The 20,873-nt window shown below is 31.6% G+C and overlaps 2 protein-coding genes across 5 annotated transcripts in view; one reads left to right on the top strand and one right to left on the bottom strand.

The window, feature by feature from the left end:
• Positions 1 to 5,689, top strand: part of LOC108911058 (nucleosome-remodeling factor subunit NURF301) — a 36,015-nt gene extending 30,326 nt beyond the window's left edge. For all 4 annotated transcript variants that reach the window (XM_018715888.1, XM_018715886.2, XM_018715887.2 and 1 more), the window contains 4 exons: positions 172 to 617; positions 691 to 886; positions 960 to 1,044; positions 4,959 to 5,689. In XM_018715888.1, coding sequence (XP_018571404.1) covers positions 172 to 617; positions 691 to 886; positions 960 to 1,044; positions 4,959 to 5,164 — 933 coding nt within the window. In that variant the 3' untranslated portion in view covers positions 5,165 to 5,689. The remainder of the gene's footprint in view (positions 1 to 171; positions 618 to 690; positions 887 to 959; positions 1,045 to 4,958) is intronic.
• On the bottom strand, positions 5,675 to 13,699 carry LOC108911059 (4-aminobutyrate aminotransferase, mitochondrial). The gene is made up of 6 exons (XM_018715889.1): positions 13,494 to 13,699; positions 11,978 to 12,090; positions 11,761 to 11,928; positions 10,895 to 11,640; positions 10,557 to 10,825; positions 5,675 to 5,976 (listed from the first exon to the last, which is right to left on the bottom strand). The coding sequence occupies exons 1-6, from the start codon at positions 13,540 to 13,542 to the stop codon at positions 5,855 to 5,857; spliced, it is 1,467 nt and encodes a 488-aa protein (XP_018571405.1). The 5' UTR covers positions 13,543 to 13,699; the 3' UTR covers positions 5,675 to 5,854.
• Between the last annotated feature and the right edge of the window lie 7,174 nt (positions 13,700 to 20,873).

Here is a 20,873-nt window from a genome sequence, read left to right as displayed (position 1 = left end):
AAAATAATTAATTTTTACTTGCTCTTATATTTTCAGTACAGGCTGTGATCAATTTGACTTCTTGTTTTTATGTTGTTTTACTTTTAATAATAATAATAATAATAATAATTTAAACGAAATATTTGTTTTGTCGATCATTTTTGTTTAATTAAATCAAAACTAAATTTATAGAGGGAGGTAGCCGAGGAGCTGGCAGCACGCACCAAAATCGAGCGAAGCAAGCAGGACGAGGTCCGGACAGGCAGCAGCAAAAGAAAATCGGCCGCTACTGCCACGACAGCGGCCATCCACCAGCCTCCTCAGAAATCCTCGACGTCCCGCCACAGAAAAACCCAGAAGCAGGCTCAGAACCCGTCTCCGCCATCGACCGCTTCCACGGCCGCACAAAAGGCCAACCTCAAGAAAGAGAAGGTTTACTGTATCTGTCGGACGCCGTACGACGAAACCAAGTTTTACGTGGGTTGTGATCTGTGCAATAACTGGTTCCACGGCGACTGTGTGGGTATTACGGAGGAAAGCAGCAAGTCCCTCACGGAATTCATTTGCACGGAATGCAAGCAGGCCAGGGATACTCAGAAGTTGTATTGTCTGTGTCAGCAGCCCTACGACGAGTCTCAGTGAGTGTTTCGTATTTTTGTTTTTTTCCTTTATAATCCATTTCCGGTTGAGACCACCTTTTCTTTTTTTCAGATTTTACATCTGCTGTGATCGATGTCAAGACTGGTTCCACGGTAGGTGTGTGGGCATTCTGCAGTCGGAAGCGGACAACATCGACGAATATATCTGCCCGAGGTGTCAGCGGAACAATTCGGTTAACTTCGCCAACATGAAAGACCTGACGCAGAAGGATTTCGAGGGGCTCCGCAAACTCATCAAGCAGCTGCAGGTACGTCTAGCAATCGTTAATAGACAAGGACCGATTCCTATTCGGAATTTTGTGAATGACGTGTTGTTTTTAGGTTCATAAAAGCGCCTGGCCGTTTATGGAACCGGTGGACCCAACGGAGGCCCCAGATTATTACAAGGTCATAAAGGAACCTATGGGTAAGTAGGAATTTGGTGACTTATTCTGAGATCATTTTCTAACTCGATTGTCGTCGAAGGCAAATTGTTCCAAGGCTTTTCGATAGAGTAAATTTAAATTACAATGTGGTCATTTTCTAGATTGGATAAAAAAAAGAGACACGTCAGATTTGAAAATTTAATATTAAACAGATTGCAACGGTGTCGGATGTGCCTCAAGGCTCTCACTTGGGGCCACTGTTTAACATATTTTTAAATAATAGTCACGAATATTACCATTGCAAATTTTTGTTGTGTTACTCTCAATTTGGTGTGATAGAAACCTTTGAAACATCTTATCGTTCTTCAAGGGCAAATAGCTGGACACATGCCTTATTAATAGATAATTAATTAGATTCCGTTCAATCTATTAAACACTTATTATTACTGTTGATTCTGCTCTAAAAGCGTACAAAGGCCATAAGTTTTGAAGTCAAAACTTGAAATTTTGACTTTGAAACATGAAATTTCCAGTTCAAACTCAAAATTTCCAATTTGAATCTTAAGTTTTAAATAGGAAATGTCACAAGAACCGTATTAATAATGTTCGTTAGATTATATACAATCCATTAAGAGGGCTCTATAGCAAATAGGCAACCAGCCATACATTTTTATTGATTTTATTACACAGTTTGTCTAAATATGAATTAATGCACAAATAACAGACTTTCCTCCATTCTAACGCAGATTTGCAATAAAATGGACCTAGTTTGAAACTCAAATTACTTTTTGGTGTAAGGAAATTTGTAATTTACTTGTTCAAATGCGGCAAATCACAAATTTCTTTACAACAAAATGTAATTTGAGTTACAAACTAACTCCATTTTATAGAAAATCTGCGTTAAAATGGAAGAAAGTCTGTTATTTGTGCATTAATTCATATTTAGACAAACTGTGTAATAAAATCTATAAAAATGTATTGCTGGTTGCCTATTTGTTATAGAGCCCTCTTAAACACTTATTACCGAACCCTACTGTTGACTCTTTGATACAAAAGCGTACAAAAATATAGGTTTGGAAGTCAAACTTGAAATTTCGACTTTTGAAACGTGAAATTTCAAGTTCTAACTCAAATTTTTCACTTTCAATATAAAATCTTAAGTTCGAAACATGATAAGTGACAAAATTTTGAACTCAAATTCAGATTTTCAAGTTCAAACTCAAAATTTTTTTTAAACTTGAAATTACAAGTTCAATCTCAAAATTTAAATTTCAAAATCAAGAATAAAAAAAAATAACAATTTTCAATCCTTGTCTCCCCCAAGGCATAAAAGGATTACATATGATTTTTCACTGTTGATTCTTTTAAATTACTTTATGCACTTTTAATTAGTATGGTTTTATTTATTTACACTACACTTTCTCTATTTGGTCTAAACTTGGTTCTTGGATTAAAAAGCATTATTTTTTTGCCATGCCATGATGACGTCAAAGATTTGTTAGATTATTTGCATGCGTTGTCACTTTATGTATAAGAAAACATAAAGATTAAATTTATTTTATTGTATTATCGACTCGATACTTTTCAGTTGGAATTTGAAATTTTAAATTTTAATTCATTCTCGAAATTTAAATAGGACAGTCTTTTGTGTGGCATAAATATTAACAGCATACCACCTGTGCCGTCATTTAAAAGACAGTCCAGAAATATACTCTGTTTTCGACTCGCAACTCTCGTTAATTAATTTGTTATTAACATTTTAGTTAAAAAAAAAAACGCGTTTTTTTAGTTGTTTGCTTTTAAAACCAAAACTATTAGAGTAATCTCAATTCTGTAAATGGAAAAGTTGTAGGAAATTAAATTTGGAAGAAAATGAAAGGTCGAAGGATTCAGAGAATCAGAGAAACTCGAAAATTCTGCATTTTTTCCAAAAACTCATAGCTATGTCTTTTATGAAAATTAGAAGCTGAAATTTGGCACAGAAGTCGATAATTATATCAACTTTAAGTGTGAAAAAGGCAGGCACTATCGAACCATTATTCAAATTTTTTATGCATTTTTTTGCTGGGCATCTGCTTGCATTAAAAATGGTCCAATTTTAATTCTAATACCGGTTTTCACAGCTAGAAGTAAAATACTATAAAACGTATATTTCAAACTCCAAGTTTCAACTTCAAAATTGAAATTTTAAGTTTAAATTTAACATTTCAGGTTTAAACATGAAATTTCAGATTCAGAACATAAAAAGTGACCGCAAAAATCGCCCATTTTTTCACAATTCGCAGAGAACTAAAGAAAATAGATAAAAATATGTTTTTGGTCTGAAATTACTCGTAAAAAATTAAGATGAGCATAGATTTTTGTTTTTTGCAAATTTTCAAAAATCGCCCCTATTTAGGGGTTGAAAAGACGCCCAAAATGAAGAATTGAATATTACCAATAAATATAAAAACTATTAGCATGTGGATTTTTTTATCGAATAATTCTTGATACAGAGAAAGATTTATTCTCATGACTGAAATAAGCATGTTGAATTAGAAAATCCACCCATAAGTGCGCTCAGGGGGTGGAATCGTCCCAAAAAATAGAGAATATCAGAAATAATTTTAAAAATTCCAAAAAAAATATGTTAAGATAATTCATATGCTAATAGTTTTTATATCAATAGTAATTTTCAAATTCTTTATTTTTGGCATTTTTTTCAACCCCTAAGTAGGGGTGATTTTTTAAATTTTCAAAATACTAAAAGCTATGCTCATTTCAGTTTTTTACAACAAGTAATTTGCGACCAAAAACATATTTTATGTATTTTTTTTTAATTCTCTGCAAATTGTAAAAAAAACGGGCAAAAATCACAGGTTTTTTGCGGTCACTCGTAAAAAATTAAGATGAGCATAGATTCTTGTTTTTTGAAAATTTTCAAAAATCGCCCCTATTTAGGGGTTGAAAAGACGCCCAAAATGAAGAATTGAATATTACCAATAAATATAAAAACTATTAGCATGTGGATTTTTTTATCGAATAATTCTTGATACAGAGAAAGATTTATTCTCATGACTGAAATAAGCATGTTGAATTAGAAAATCCACCCATAAGTGCGCTCAGGGGGTGGAATCGTCCCAAAAAATAGAGAATATCAGAAATAATTGTAAAAATTCCAAAAAAAATATGTTAAGATAATTCATATGCTAATAGTTTTTATATCAATAGTAATTTTCAAATTCTTTATTTTTGGCATTTTTTTCAACCCCTAAGTAGGGGTGATTTTTTAAATTTTCAAAATACTAAAAGCTATGCTCATTTCAGTTTTTTACAACAAGTAATTTGCGACCAAAAACATATTTTATGTATTTTTTTTTAATTCTCTGCAAATTGTAAAAAAACGGGCGAAAATCACAGGTTTTTTGCGGTCACTCTTTGTTGTTAAAATTAGGAATTTCGACATCGAACTTGAAATTTCAAGTTTGAATTTGGAAAAAAATAGATATATCCCCTTTTTAAACTTTTATAGTTCTTCAACTTTTCTCCTCATTTTTCAACACTACCCCCAGGGCTTAAAAATGTAGTCTTATTAAAATAATTACATGTGATTTCACTAATGTCGACTCTTATCGAGTTTTATTCTTTTGATCTCACCTAGACTATGCTACTCTGTTTAATTTCTATTATGACTGCCATACTTTGAGTATATTTTTTACCACAAAATAATGATGCCGAAAATTCGTTAGATTAGAATACATATATGCTCTGTCACTTTCTGCGCAAAGAAATCATGAATCATTTTGTTGTTTTTACGTGACTTTTATTTTATATTTTTATTATACTTATTCTCTTTAGTGTTTGCAACAAGACATTAATTGTAATATTAAAGAGAAAACCGGACTCTCGTTCAGAAATAAATGAGACTCTCAACTCAACCACTCGTCCTTTCATAGAGGAATAATTTCTGTTCCAGACCTTCAGATGATCGAAAACAAAATAAACGACAAGCGGTACACGAAGCTGAGCGAGTTCATAGGAGACATGACGAAGATATTCGACAATTGCAGGTACTACAACCCGAAAGAATCTCCGTTTTATAAATGCGCCGAATCCCTGGAGGCTTACTTCGTCAACAAGATAAAATGTTTGAGGGATAAGTTGTACGAGAACAACAAGTGAAGGGACACCGACGGCGGTGCGACAGGTCCGTAGGTTCTCCCGGAAGACTTTCAGCAGGTCTGAAACGATCTCAGCTTTATGAAATATTGGTCTTGTAAGTTTTAACGATCTGCTCGGAGTCTAAAAAAAAAAAGTGTACATATTTATTATTATTAGTTTGTGAATATGTCTACGAGTAATTTTTTTTATTTTGTAATTATTTTGATATGACTACTTCAGTTGAGATATTTATAAAAAAAGCGGAATTTAACTTTAAAAGCTTGCTAGCGAACCGTTTTAAGTTTCTACATGGTAATACTTTTTTGTCGGATGTTTAAATCAATTGTGTAATTTATGATATAAATATATATTCAGTCTTAGTATAGTGCCATTGTAGATATTATTTAGGTATTCGATTTGTTTTATTTAACAGAAGGTTTCCCTTTAAGTTTGCACATATTTAAAGAATTTTTATAATTAGTCGGTAGGCCTTATCGACTTGTATTTTATCAAGAAATAAAAAACATTACATGATGGTTTTTATTATCTTTCTCCTTTTATTGTCCAGTGAACACGGATCTTTCATCCTAAACGTAGAGATTACAATCAAAATGATTATTGTATATACATAGAATTGTATACACGGAACACCTGTATATATTATCTAATAAAATATAATATTTGTTTATAAAAACACCTTTATTGTGAACTTCATTTAGTTTCTCTAACGACTTCCCTGAATCGATCCAGAAGTATATCGGCATGATGCTCTTGGAACGTTAAAGCCGGCCTTAGTCGTATGGAGTGGTCTCCGCAACTTCCAACAATTACACCTGTAATGTCAAAGGTAAATATAAAGAAATATATTTCGTGTTTATCTAGTATGTATAAATTTAATAGCCACCTCGATGACCTGATCTGGAGCCTACAAAAAATAAAACTTCCAAAAATTTACGTCTAGCTAAAATTTATATCTAAAGTTTTTTAGGCATGTTTTCGTTTACAGACGATAAACTTAAAAAAATATTTACATTTTTTTTAAATAATTTAAAAATTAGTAAGAGAATTTTAAATTGGGCACGTGTGTTTATGTAAACATTGTCCAAAATTTGAGGCCTTTTTCTAAAATTTAGATGCTCCAGTGGCAGAGGTACAGGGTATCAGTGGCATATTTTTCTAAATAAAATAGTACACCACTGCTTTACGGTAACAGTCATGATATTTTGGGATTCGTTTTTCAATTTTCTATAAATTGCTACTCTCTTATGTTTTTCGAAAAAAAGACTGATTTTCGAGTAAAACTTAAAAAACAACTGAAAACACTTTTACTTAAATGGCAGGACAAACACTAATCATTCGGTTATTTATTTGAATAAAAGAAATTAATATTTGAGGTTCATGAATTTTGTTGGTAATTGTTTTACTGTATTATGTTTTGTGACGTATTGCATGGCATTCTTTCATATGATCTAAAATCGGCGCAAATACAACTCACAATCAAACATATTGAAGTTAGTCCGACTCTGGGTCGGCGAAAAATACCTTAGGATGACAACTATGACTCGCCCTCTTTTCGACAGTATCCAAACTATAGAAATGTTGAAATACGAAGGATTGCTTTAATTTTTCTCATGGAAACTTCTGGGGAATATGTAAGCATCAAAAAAACGTACCTTTCCTGTTTTGTCGAATTAATTTATAAAACTACTCAATAATTGTTATTAATTCATGTATAAATAGTATCCTAATAGCATTCTGCTGGGTGTGACTATGTTTATAGTACCGTACGTGATTATTTGTATATTCAACAGTCGTTTAAAGTTCAGGAAAAGTAAGATAAAAAAAGATGCTTTTTTTGAGTACAGTGAAGAGATATTGTTTCTAACTTGCTTAAATTTTTTAAACAATTCGACAAAAGATTTATTGAAAATTGCGCATGTAAACGCCTGCCTTAACTGAAATTGACATTTTAAAAATGTAACCTCTTATATGTCCATATTATTTTTGGCATAGTTAACGATTAGTAAATAGTAATCAGTTGATTCTTAATTTAATATTTAATAAACAAATAGTTTATAAATGAAGTATGACGCCAAAATCAACAGTTTGGTAATATTTTTCTGAATTGAGTAAAAAGTATTATAAATGTAACTTCCGCTCAAAAACAATTTTTAAGAATTCCAGTAGGATAGAAAAACATTTAAATAAGTGTATTGGCTGTCCAGGGAAAATTAGAAACCAGTTTATAAAAAAGTCTAAAGGTAGGTAATAAGTAAAATATATCGACATATATTCATTAGAATAAAAGTAATATTTTGCTCTGTGTACCCTCAAGCAGTGACCTGTGAAAACATGATGTCACTCATTGGTGCCATATTAGATTCAAGGTCAAAAGTACTTTTCCTGACATGTCCAACGGACATGCCCGTAACACACTTTTTCGAAAAGTGCCCATCTCTAACATCAACAAACACAGGCTTGACGTCTTTTTAGTAAAGAAAATGTAAATTGTTCGAAATTTATTGTGCTTGAATCTCATGAAAAGCAGTATTTACTTTTTCTTCTAATTGCTCAGAATGTCAAAAGTTGCTATCGCAGCCTACTACGTAATTTTAAACCAAATTTTATTTAAATATTGAAGTAAGTATGTTTTTAGTTTGTTTTATAAGTTTTTCTCGAAAGTCAGGCTTTTTTCGAAAAACGATAAGACTAGTAAATTGTAGAAAATTTTAAGACGAATCCGAAAATATCATGATTATTACCGTAAAGCAGAAGTTTAACACCCTGTGTCCTGTATCTTTTTAACAAAGTGTCCTAGATAAAAACTTTATAAGATTCCCCTTAAAATTCACCAAAGAATACAAGGTTTCATTTTTGGTTACCATTTGTGAATCACCATCTACAAAGATGTATTTTACAATGGTTATCATTAGAGTACGTCATTTCTATTCATAAATAAAACAACAGCAATGGTAACTGAAATTGACTCATAGCTGTAGTACTGGGTATTTTTATTACATTCCTTAATTTTTATGCTCAATTTCTGTAATATTTGGATGTGACCAATAATGAATAATTTCAATTATTTTGGCAAAAATATGTACTTAAATGCCATTACTTGAATGCAATGGATTGTATCTTTATCGCATCACTGATAAATGAAATTAGGAGCAATCGTTTATTAGCAAGAAGTATGCCTTTAAGGAGGTTTATCTGATTTGGAAATAACAAAAAAATTAATATAAGCTTATTAATATGAAGAAAATCCTCAAACAAAAATATGACTAGTTTGGATATCTAAGAGACGAGATATTAATAAAATAATTTTTCACGATTTAGTATGAAGTCTTATGAGAATGCGCATTTTTTTGGTCTTTCCACTTAGAATGTGCAACAATTGACGAACAGTTTCCACAGCAACTTGTACAAATAGGAAACCGATATCTAAGTAACCGTATGATAGCTCGTAGAAATCGATTAGGTACTTGTAAGATACATAATTTATAATAATTCTCCTTCAAACTGCTTTCGTTGACTAACTTATGCTCCATATGCGTGACAGCGGCAACGTCGCGGTCTTCACGTAGCGTATTATTTTAAATTTGCAGGTGTCCAAACAAACGGAATGATCGAACGCGAGCGAGCGAACGCCGAGGCAAGCGAGCCAGCCAAGTGCAACGTTGACAAATCTAAAGGCTTACTACTTTAGTCACTAGCGAATCTACAAAAACTCTCGTTAGACTTTAGATGTATCTCCATACCCGATAAATTTCCTTAAAGGAAACAGTGCAATTATAATTTTAAATTTAGTTTATTTAACAATTTTACTGCAAACAGAATTGAAAGAGTAAAAAACAATGTAACCAATATCTAAAAATCTAAAAAATAATTAATTAATATTAACCTGTCTAAAAAAATATGTTTTTGAATGTTTATTAGTGGAGTTAAAAATAACTTTTAAACACATTATTTCATGCATTTATAAATTTAAATGCCTTATTGTTGAAAACGGTTGGCTTTAGAGATATTAGCAAGGTATACTTTTTTAAGCAGGAATGTTGGGGGAAATATTTTTCCAGCCTACAAAAAAGTTTTGGCAGTTTAAATGGGTCCTACTGGTCGCTTGTGGCGTTCTCCAGAAGATACAACGAAATTGTCGATAAATTTGAATTTCTTGTCCCAAAAAAACCCGGATACAAAATTAGCTTGAAGTAGCTCTGTTATCAATTTTTGGACTAAGGGAAGTTTAGTTAAATCTGGTGGTGGAAAAAAATTAAAACATGTCAATAATAAATATAGACATCTTATATCTTCTAAAGAGAGAAGAGATATAGAAAAACTTTACTGAGAAAAAAATATCATGATGTGAAAAAAATACATTTACGAAATTAGAAAAAACAATTTTGATGACGTCACAGCCCTTAGGACGGTAAATTCACCTAGATGTAATTTTAAGTTAAATAGGTACTTATACCATCATGCCACAAAAATTCTCCTTGTTGTTTTCTTTTTGCTCTTTCCGTTTTGCTCTAATGGTGGCCAACCATCAGTTGTGAGTTACTTTGTACACATTTGTAATTAATATCATTGACTATATCTCAGTCAATATGAAAAGAATGTAAAAAAAATCCTTAGCATTCCTGATTTAAAAGAACATGCTTGTTGCATGTGAAAAACATTTAAGAGTATGCTCAAAAGATAGTTATGTCCACTCAATAAGTTGAGAACACCAACATAAACAATGCAGTGCATTAATATTTCAGGTTTTATTTGATTATGTGTAATACTTTGATATATCTCAGAACCCTGTTGTATGAGAATCACTAAATTTGATTCACAGGGGTACACATGTGAAATCTGATAGTACTACTACGTTTTTTGGCGAGGAACCGCCTTAAGACAATTTTTCGTTGGCCCCCTTGTCTCTGGAGCCAAAAAAGTTTGGTGGCAAATTTAAATTTCTTAAAAATTATTAGTCCGCCAGAAAGCCATTGAATTTAGAAACTTTTTGTCTCTTGATACTTTTTCGTAAAACAATGTTTTCGACAAAAATGGCAAAACGTGGTTGAATGCATATCTTGACTTGCCATTTTTCTCGAAAACATTGCATGTATGTAAAAAATATCAAGGGACAATAAAAGTTTCTAAATTCAATGGCTTTCTAGTGAAGTAATAATTTTTAAGAAATTCAAATATGCGACCAAATTTTTTTAGCCCCAAAGACAAGGAAAAGCATAGCACTATTAGATTCCACATATCATAAAACCCCCGTGTACCAAATTTAGTTATTCTCGTACAACAGGGTTCTGAGATATAAAAAAGACTTCTTAGGGGCAGATTTCAGGGGTCTGTAACTCCAAAAGACTTGCATTAATTTCGGGACACCCTGCATATTGTTTGATTATCTACTAACCTTTTTTCTTAAGCCTGCCAATAATGTCGTCTCTTAGAGCAGATGTGGTTGCATTTACTGCCAAAAAGGATCCCCTTCCCCTAGTCGAGTTCAGCAAATTTGAATATTCCTTTTCCAAAGCTAAGATACCAGATTTTAGCTTTGCACCGGTTTTAATAACCTGGTTTAAGAGATTTTGTTCTTTAACAACTTTTAAAACGGCTTCTAGCAGAAATATTTTGCCAGGGTCTCCTAACCAAGTATTAAAAATTCTATAAGGTTGCTGAGGTCTAAAAGTAAAATTCTTTTGTACAAAAAAAAATAAGTCAATTTTTCTTTGCATGAAAGACTATTTTTACCTTTGATCAAGGCTATGATAGAATCCGCCTATCAACATTTTTTTACTGAAACTGACGATATCTGGTGGTGATTCCAAATTAAAATGTTCGTGACACCACATTTTTCCTGTGGTACCAGCCCCAGTTTGTACTTCGTCAATCAAAAATCCTGCCCCATGTTTCTTGGCTATCTTTTGTAATCTCTGGAAAAATTCAGGGGAAGCTTCATTGTCCCCTCCTTCTGATTGAATCGGTTCTATGACAATTCCAGCAACTGGAACACCTTTCTTGTTATATTTTTCAATGAGATCTTCGACTTCGGCTAAACATTTATCATCTTCAGCTTTATTTTCTCGTATATTCTCTTCCAGAGGATATTTGTACTTTGGAAAGTGTGCTATGGGCCAATCCAGTGACGGAATATCCAACTTATGAATAGCTTTGGAATGTGTAGTTGCCAAGGTGCCCATTGTCCTTCCATGAAAGGCACCATGGAAAGACAAAATAGATAATTGCGGGGCACCAGGGGGCTGGTTTATCATGCAAGAAGTGTTTTCTAGTTCACTAAAATTAACATTCTCTCCTCTCTGATGTTTTCTGTAAGTGATAAATAAGGATTTGTAAGCGTTTTCATTTGAACACGAGCCACACATCATGGTGGTGACATTTGGAAGACCTGGAGATGCTGCTAAAAGGACACTTTTTAGCTTGCTGGGCCAATAATTGCCTGGAAACACTCCCAGAGCTGGTCTGTTCACGAGAGCTTTCTAAAATCATGGGTTTGTAATAAGAATTGATCTAAAGAGTCAATAATATAAAATTTACTTATTGGTTTATAAATAAATCAAAATATCTTGGGGTATATGTTTTTAGTGATCAATATTTACCAATTTACTTTCATCAGTGAATACTTTCAACATTTCTGGATGGTTGTATCCTAAAGGAACGGAGGATATTTGTGTAAATGCATCCAAAAACTCATTCCCATCCACATCAATAAGGTAGTTTCCGATTGATTTGTCATAGTCAGCGAATAATTGGACTGAACCACTTTGCTAAAACAAACAAGTGTAAATTGTGTTTAAAATTTGTATAGTTCATTACATTTATCGAATTTAATTCTTCCAGTAGTTTCTTTGAATTCGGTCCTGGTATGTCTGTTTTAATGCTGGGCTGTTTTGGTTCTCCTTGAACTAGAGTAGCAGCTGTTCTACTTCCTAAAATTATGTGTTATCAATTTGAAATTGCACTGGGTCAAATTTATTTTAATTGACGATCATCTCGATTTTATTTTTATTTAGATTTAGTTCTTCCATTTTCTAGAGCAAAATATCAACTGCAATTATAATTTTAAATTATATATTATTTCTATAGTTAATTATAATTGGAGATTAATAATAATTCTGACACTTCACTTCAATTGGAATAAAGTCAAGGCTTTGCCATTTTTAAATTGTAGATTATTCATTTGCACGTTTTTATTATTCTTCAAGCATGTGCAAAAAATCTAGTATTGTATATTTTAAAAATTGGAAACGATGAATTTTTTTTGCAGAATTTTTGGTCATATTTGTAAAAAAAATCAGCTATTTTTTAATTTCAACATTTCTAATCTATTTCTGCAATGTTTTTATGCAATCTTGTTATGAAATAACATCAGTTTTATTAGGAATATCAAATATTGACTAGTTCATGGTCAAAATGATAATAATAAACATATGAGCAGTCCTATATACTTACTGATAAATATATCAGATAAAAGTGAATTGTAGATAATAAAATTACACAACTTATTACTGAGATAATATATCTAAGTAATAGGCAACTTCATATGAAGAGATAAAATACTTCAGATTCAGAAAGTGTGTTATAGAAAACATTAGATAATACAATATAGGTAGGTAGGTACTCGTAAATTACCTGAAAATTCAATTTAGTTAAAAATTAAGACAAAAACAAATAGAAATGCACACTACACACCATTCTATATTTCCAGTGTCGCACATCACACATTAAGTTGAAAGATCAAATAAATTATGTATTTAATCCACAAGTAGGTACATAGGTAAATAAAATTTATTTTTTATTTGTTCATTGAGTATAAACTTGCTTTTGCATTGGGCAATTAAATGCCATTAAACTCAAGAGATTTTTGAGAATCGGTGTTATCGTTTTTGATATATATGCACATTCAAAGTCCAAGAAAAGTGTGCTTCAATATGAGGGATGATAAGAGAATATTTTTTTCTATACTTTCGGTCAAATATATGTGAAGATCAAATAAATATGTATGAATTCTGATAGTTTATATACTGATGCTAATAATTTTAGTTCAAATTATTCATGTTTAATTCATTTAAATACAATTCAAACCTTCATTAGTGGAAATATTATTTTGCATATATAGTATACAGTATAGGTATTTATCCATTTTGTGTTAATTCAGTGACAATGTAAGGAATAATAAAATAAAATCCACCTGGTATTTTACACGTTTATCTTTTGAATTTAACAATTTAGAATTTTGGGAGCAGAAAGGGATACATTTTCTCTTCAACCTCCGCAATATCGATCGGGAATTTTCGCCCAGTTCACTATGGACCCTAAATAAAATATTTACCTGTTTTTCCAGCATTTTGTACAATACTGTTGATGTGTCTTGCCCACATTATTTACCTTCGCAATTTTAATTAAATCGTACTGATAGTACTGTGAAGGTTTAACTCACGGACTCACGATATGTAATACTTTCGACCATACGACGCTCTTACGCTATGGATGCCAAACACCCGTTTCGTATGCCTGCGCCTGAAACTCGTTTGACTGATTCGCCGTTAAACAATTTGTTTTTATTCTATTGATAAGGTTAATAGGGTGCCCGGATTTAAATTTATATTCATAAAGTGAACTATATTATTAATTCACGACGTTCTAGATGCATCATAACGCAATTCATTTTATGTAAAACGACATCTATTTGGGTTCTTAAATACCGTGGGATGGGGTTACTTTGCTAAAAATAAAAAGTTGTACAATAATATTTCATTTGTATTAGTCTCAAATCTGTTATAAAAATAACCTCAATATCGGTTTTCTCCGAGCTATCGGTTCGTCCAGTTTTTGCTAAAATATACGTTAGTTCTTGAAAAATTAATTCTTGAAGACTAAAACAGATAAACTCCAAGTGGGGTTACTTTGTCCACCTCATTAATTTTCATGATATTTGACAAGTAACCCCTTATTTTTACCCAGGTATGAAAAATATATACGAAACAATCTCACTGAATGACAAGAAAAAAAATTGAGCTTATAAATGGCATTAAGACACCAGAAATTAGAAACTTAGTGATATATTAAGGAAATATTATCTTTTACGCTACAAAAATATTATTTAACTCAAATAATACTTAATACAAATGTAAAGTAAATACAGGGTGTCTCATAATTAGCTGCCAACCCTGAATAGGCCGATTCTATGATCAAAACTAAGTAAAAAAGTTCATATGAACATGGGTCCGGAAATGCTTCCTAAGGGCACAGGGACCCATTGAAGAGGGAGGAATGGAAATCATTTTTTTGCAATATCTCTCAATCGCGTTGTGATAAATGAATGAAATTTGGTATACACAGCTAAATTTTGATGAGCAATTTGATGGACTAATCCATTTATTTCCACAAGGTCCATTGGGGTGGGTACGGGGGGGCCCTTGGTACTTTGCGTGTGTAACTTTTTAACAAATTGGACAGCAAATTCCGTTTTCCCGAACTGTTTTACGTTGAAAAGGTACTCTTGTTTCAAATCGTTATCTTTAACGGTTTCTGAGAAAATCGCTCTTTAATTAATCCCACTTTGGTCAATTTCTACTGGCAGTTTTTTGTAGAAATAATGTTACATTCAGGTACTGTTATGTTAAATGAATGAAAAATGTTTCTTGGTGTTTTTTTTTACAGTAGGTAGCAGTTGTTTAGGAGATAATTTACTTATTTGCTGACCATAATGCCCACATTTAGCCCACATACTTATATAAAACCTATCTGCAAAAATTGATTCTTTTGTCTGCATTTTGTTATAATAGTAAGCTTTACGATGATCTCGATTAAGTATTTATATCTAGCTTAGTTTATTTATTCCTGAAGCTGCAGTCCTTGGGCTTATGAACACGAGAGGAATTGTGGAATAGAGGAAAATTATAATTCCTCAGAGAAAATCATGTCATTTTAAGAAAATTATAATTTCCTCTAGATCTAGAACTTCGTTTTGAACAATTGTTGTAGGACTCGTTACTTAACTAGGTACTTTATCGATCTATTTGCTAATGTTTATTTTATTATTTAGTTTGATGTTTTTTCCAGAAATAAAATTATTTCTACAAAAACCCGCCAGTGCCGTATTATTTTCTAGGGAAAAGTTGGCAGACGCTTTAGTAGCAGGTAACCAGGAGGTTTTCATCAAATAGATTTATTTATTAGGAAAACTCAATAAAGAAAAAACAAAGCCAAATATCTCCTAAACGGGTGCTACTATTAAAAACACCAAGAAACATTTTTCATTCATTTAACGTAACAGTACCTAAATGTAACATTATTTCTACAAAAAACTGCCAGTGGCGTATTTTTTTTTTTTTTTGGCAAAACGGGGCGGCATCTTCAGTAGCACGCTACTGATGGTTAATGTCGCGGGGTTAATATTACATGCAATAAAAGTTCTAATTAAGTGTATACGCTGCAGTAAATGTCATTCAATTCCGTCATCGCATTATGAAGATATGGCAGAAAATATATATTTTTTGTAAACTTTAACACCTTGTATCTCGAATACTTAGTCCGTCAGGAAAAAACTTTATTTATTTTTTGGTAATGAACCTACTCCTGCAGTTTCTGTATTCAAAGTGAAATCACCATGTATAATAAATTATTATTCTCTTTTAATAATCTACATGTTCATAAATTCAAACTGTTAAATTTTTTAAATATTAACTCGACGTCGTGCGGATTTGTTACGCGTTCACAAACAAAATTTTGTATGTGTATATTTTGTAAGGTACGTACTCATTTTTATAATCTATGTTCCAAATTATATAAGCGATATACAAACAAAGTGAGAAGTGAGATTATTATTATTAAATTATTATTTTATCTCTGTTTTGTCGTTCAGCGTAAAACAAACACTTTGTTAGGTAGGTACCGTGGGATGGGGCAAATACTCAAGAGTATTTGGATGGGGTTACTTTCAATTTCAGGGGCTACTTTGACAGAAACATTGATGATCTTATTTTATATTCTTCCTTCCGACATTTCTCGAGATATTAGGCAGATATCATAATATGGCAACTCCGCATAGTCAACGCGATCATGTCTAATCGTTCCTCAGTGAACCAGTGATGTTTGGAGAGTGTACCAGGCTTTTATTTAAAAAAAATATATTTTATCCATTTTTTGAAGTCATTATAACTTCAAGCGCACAAGAGAAACAGGCACTAGGAGTAAAGTAATATTATAGTCTTTGCTGTAAAACCATGTTAAAATATTGCTTAGTAAATATGACCAAAAAATTAAATATTCTGTCGAGGGGCATAACTTTGATCGGGGTAATGGGGTAACTCTGATCGATGTAGTGGGGCAATTTTGAAAATTATCAAAGTCTGCGAAGTATCTTTAAGTAATATAAGATTTAAGTTAGGGCAACCTATTTCTTAATAGAAGCTGTTATTGTTTTGGTGAAAACATTATTTAAAGAAACTTACAGCTGCGCAAAGAAACATTGTTATTTTTATATTGCAGAATATTATATTTATACAGGGTGTCTCATAATTAGCTGCCAACCCTGAACAGGCCGATTCTATGATCAAAACTAAGTAAAAAAGTTCATATGAACATGGGTCCGGAAATGCTTCCTAAGGGCACAGGGACCCATTGAAGAGGGAGGAATGGAAATCATTTTTTTGCAATATCTCTCAATCGCGTTGTGATAAATGAATGAAATTTGGTATACACAGCTAAATTTTGATGAGCAATTTGATGGACTAATCCATTTATTTCCACAAGGTCCATTGGGGTGGGTACGGGGGGGCCCTTGGTACTTTGCGTGTGTAACTTTTTCATCTTTGACTTTTTAACAAATTGGACAGCAAATTCCGTTTTCCCGAACTGTTTTACGTTAAAAAGGTACTCTTGTTTCAAATCGTTATCTTTAACGGTTTCTGAGAAAATCGCTCTTGAATTAATCCCACTTTGGTCAATTTCATAGTAATTTAAACAAAAAAAATTTTTTTGTTTAAATTTAATCTAATTTTAATAAAAAAATAATAATAAAAAATTAAATTAAATAAAAATTAATCCTTTAAATGGAAAAGAGAGGAAAGGAAAATTATTATTATTATTTTTTGTTTAAATTACTATGAAATTGACCAAAGTGGGATTAATTCAAGAGCGATTTTCTCAGAAACCGTTAAAGATAACGATTTGAAACAAGAGTACCTTTTTAACGTAAAACAGTTCGGGAAAACGGAATTTGCTGTCCAATTTGTTAAAAAGTCAAAGATGAAAAAGTTACACACGCAAAGTACCAAGGGCCCCCCCGTACCCACCCCAATGGACCTTGTGGAAATAAATGGATTAGTCCATCAAATTGCTCATCAAAATTTAGCTGTGTATACCAAATTTCATTCATTTATCACAACGCGATTGAGAAATATTGCAAAAAAATGATTTCCATTCCTCCCTCTTCAATGGGTCCCTGTGCCCTTAGGAAGCATTAACGGACCCATGTTCATATGAACTTTTTTACTTAGTTTTGATCATAGAATCGGCCTGTTCAGGGTTGGCAGCTAATTATGAGACACCCTGTATTTACTTTACATTTGTATTAAGGATTTGTATTATTAATTTTTTCCTTGGGTAAATGAGGCGGCACCTCCAGTAGCGCGCCACTGGTTAAAGTCACAAGGTTAATATTACATTAAATAAAAGGTCTAATTAAGTGAATACACTGTGGTACATTTCATTCAATTCCGTGAGCGCAGTATCAAGATCTGGCAGAAAATATAAATTTTTTTGTAAACTTTAACACCCTGTATCTGGAATACAGACTCCCGCAGGAAAAAAAAATAGAGCAAACTCTACTTATTTTTTGGTAATAAATCTAGTACTGCGATTTCTGTATTTAAAGTGAAATCACCCTGTGTTTTTATGAAAATATTTTTTAGACATACAAATGTTTCCATCTTATAGAATATTTTTTGCAGTCAAAAAGCAAAAAATATTCTAGACGTACATATTTTCAGTTTTTGTTTCATCAATGTCGTTGAAAATGAAGGCCGCACCTCCGCCGTGTTTAAAAAAAGTACGCTACCAACAAAATACAAAATAATGTTTTCTTTTCAAAAAATACCAATTTTTTTTTAAATAGGCTTTAAATTCAACAATATATTTTTTCCTCTGTTTAATGGGTATTTTATAACATAAAAAAAATAAATACATCCTTCCGCCAAAAGAACCAGTTATTTTTATTAAATTAATTTTGCCTACCAAAAAATCTCACACTGAAAATGCAATTTAAAAAATAAACAATACATCAATTAATTAATAATTTTTTCAATAGGTAACCATTATTTTTTAGTTATCAAAACTTGTAATGTCTTTTTTTTAATTTGGGCCCCGTGGCTACATTATTTATTTATATTTTTATTCTATAATAAACATTATATGATATTTCTAGCAATGGAACCTAGAGTTAATGCGAAAAGATGATTGAAGATGAAAATTATTTCAGTGAGGTTTTTGGTTGAGCAAAAAAGGATAAAAAAAATAACTCGGGCAAAATACTCAATAAACGGAGGAAAAACAAAAATTATGCCACACGTAAATAACTGAAGACAATCAGGATATTTAATTTGAAAAGAACTAAACAAAGCATGCAATAGTTAATAAATGAGACATCCTGTAGAATAAAATTATTATTTTAGATGCAACTTTTACTTAGATAGGGACGGTACATACCACTGCTACAGAGGCATACACACGGTAATTCACAACTTACCCAAAAAAATTTGGGAATAGATCGATGCGCCATCGTCATGAAAAATGGAATCAATATTGTAATAAAATTTTTTGTAAAATCCTTATAGTTTCTGAGAAAAAAATTAATGAGGTTGTAGTATTTACAACCCTTACATCGCTGGACTACTGTAGTCTCTAACATCATTCGCGGTGTGCGCTGTACGCTATACGCTCTTTCTTGATTGATTTTTTGTTTATATCTCTGGAATCTATTAACCGATCTCAATAAAATTTGGTACATATAATGTATGATAGTAGGCCTTATATTCCCTGAAATATGAGCTTTAAAGGTTCAACCAGTGGTGTACAACTGGACAGGGCTCACCCCCTTTTTTACGAAAAAACCTACGCCACTGCATTTTTTACATGTCATTGTAACTGATTTATATTTTAATGCACAAAATACGTAAAAAAGGTGACTTTAATTTTTTCCCTAAGATTCGCCGTTCTAAAGTTATTCATACCAATACAATCCCCTTGTGGCAGATACTTCTAACGATAATATTACAAAAATATTTGTTTATGTTTAAACGTAAGTGCAATTTGTAAGCACATCAACAAAATTATTTACACTTCTTTCTACACCACCTGTGAGGTAGTGTACGATATAAACAAAAAATCAATTTTTTTTTAAAACCTCAACATCCTGTATCTCTAAAACGGGGCCATTCCAGACCTATGTTTATAAGGCAAACACATATTATTTTAAAGAGATCTATCTACCCTCGAAGTTTCCTGCATAAAATTCGGACCACCCTGTGTAGCAACTCGGTGTTGATGGAGATCGTTTAAATTTATCTGTGTTATGGTGAAACAAGACAACATTTAAGTTAATTCGTGGAAACTGGGTTAGACAGGCCCATGTCGATGAACAGTTGTTTGTAACAAGGTATGTCAAATTATTTTATTAATTAATAATAACAATAACGACAAAAGCAGTTTGAATCTGCTATTATAAAATTGTATTTATTTCTTTCCTAATTCTTTAAATTTTTTGTCCGTTCATGCTGCATGCTTGCCTTGCGCAAGGTCATATTTTACAGTGGACCAGTTTCCAGTGTCTTGTAGAAGTGTATTTTTAAATCATTTTTGAACTGCCCTTTTCGATTTATTTTTACAAAATTGTATTTTTAAGAGTCCCTTGTACATTCAATTTTTTTTTTTGATTAGCTTGAATCTCCCTGTATTTCCTTTAAATGCAGTATTAATTTAAAGATGTTTATAAGAAATAATGCATATTTTTGTATTTTTATAAATGAACTATTTAAAATGATTTTGAAATAAAATTAAATATACAGGGTGTTTAGTTTTCCAAATTTCATTTAATTCCCTCAAGTGGAAATCTAGATTTTTGGAAAAAACTTATTTTATTTTGAAACTATGACACCCTCTAGCTAAGGAACAAAGCGAAATCGTGTTGACATGAAAAATTAATCTTGTTTTTAGGTTAGGAATCTGCCCACGAGCGTTGGTCCATGTTTTCTGAAACACCCTGTATATGACTCGGTTAATGATATACGATTTTTTTTAATAAAGATCATCAGCTCTCTTTGCTAATACACCGACACAAAAAAAATTAAAATATATTTAAAAACGTACCAACAAATATTTTTTTTAAAGAACTAACATTTTATATCTCATTAACTAAACATTTTTCAATAACATTAAATATTTTTTTGGTAATCGACCTACTGTTAAAGTTTAATAAAAAAAATTAGTGATGTGAGTGAAAATATATAACAAATTGATATATATCAATTTTTGATACATATCAGCTATTATATTTATGTTAATAGTTGATATATATCAATTTTCCCGCCATTTCATGAATAAAGCCAAATTTCAAACATAACCTTACATTTTAAAACTAAAAACTTGTGCTTGTGGTGTGGTAGGCTTGAGTTGGACTGTAGTAGCTCTTGGGTACCTGGAATATCTCCGT

Source organism: Anoplophora glabripennis, unplaced genomic scaffold (assembly GCF_000390285.2).
Source record: "Anoplophora glabripennis isolate ALB-LARVAE unplaced genomic scaffold, Agla_2.0 scaffold437, whole genome shotgun sequence".
In the NCBI taxonomy this organism is placed as follows: domain Eukaryota; kingdom Metazoa; phylum Arthropoda; class Insecta; order Coleoptera; family Cerambycidae; genus Anoplophora; species Anoplophora glabripennis.
Note: the sequence above shows the minus strand (reverse complement) of the source record. Positions and strands in the feature narration are given on the sequence as shown.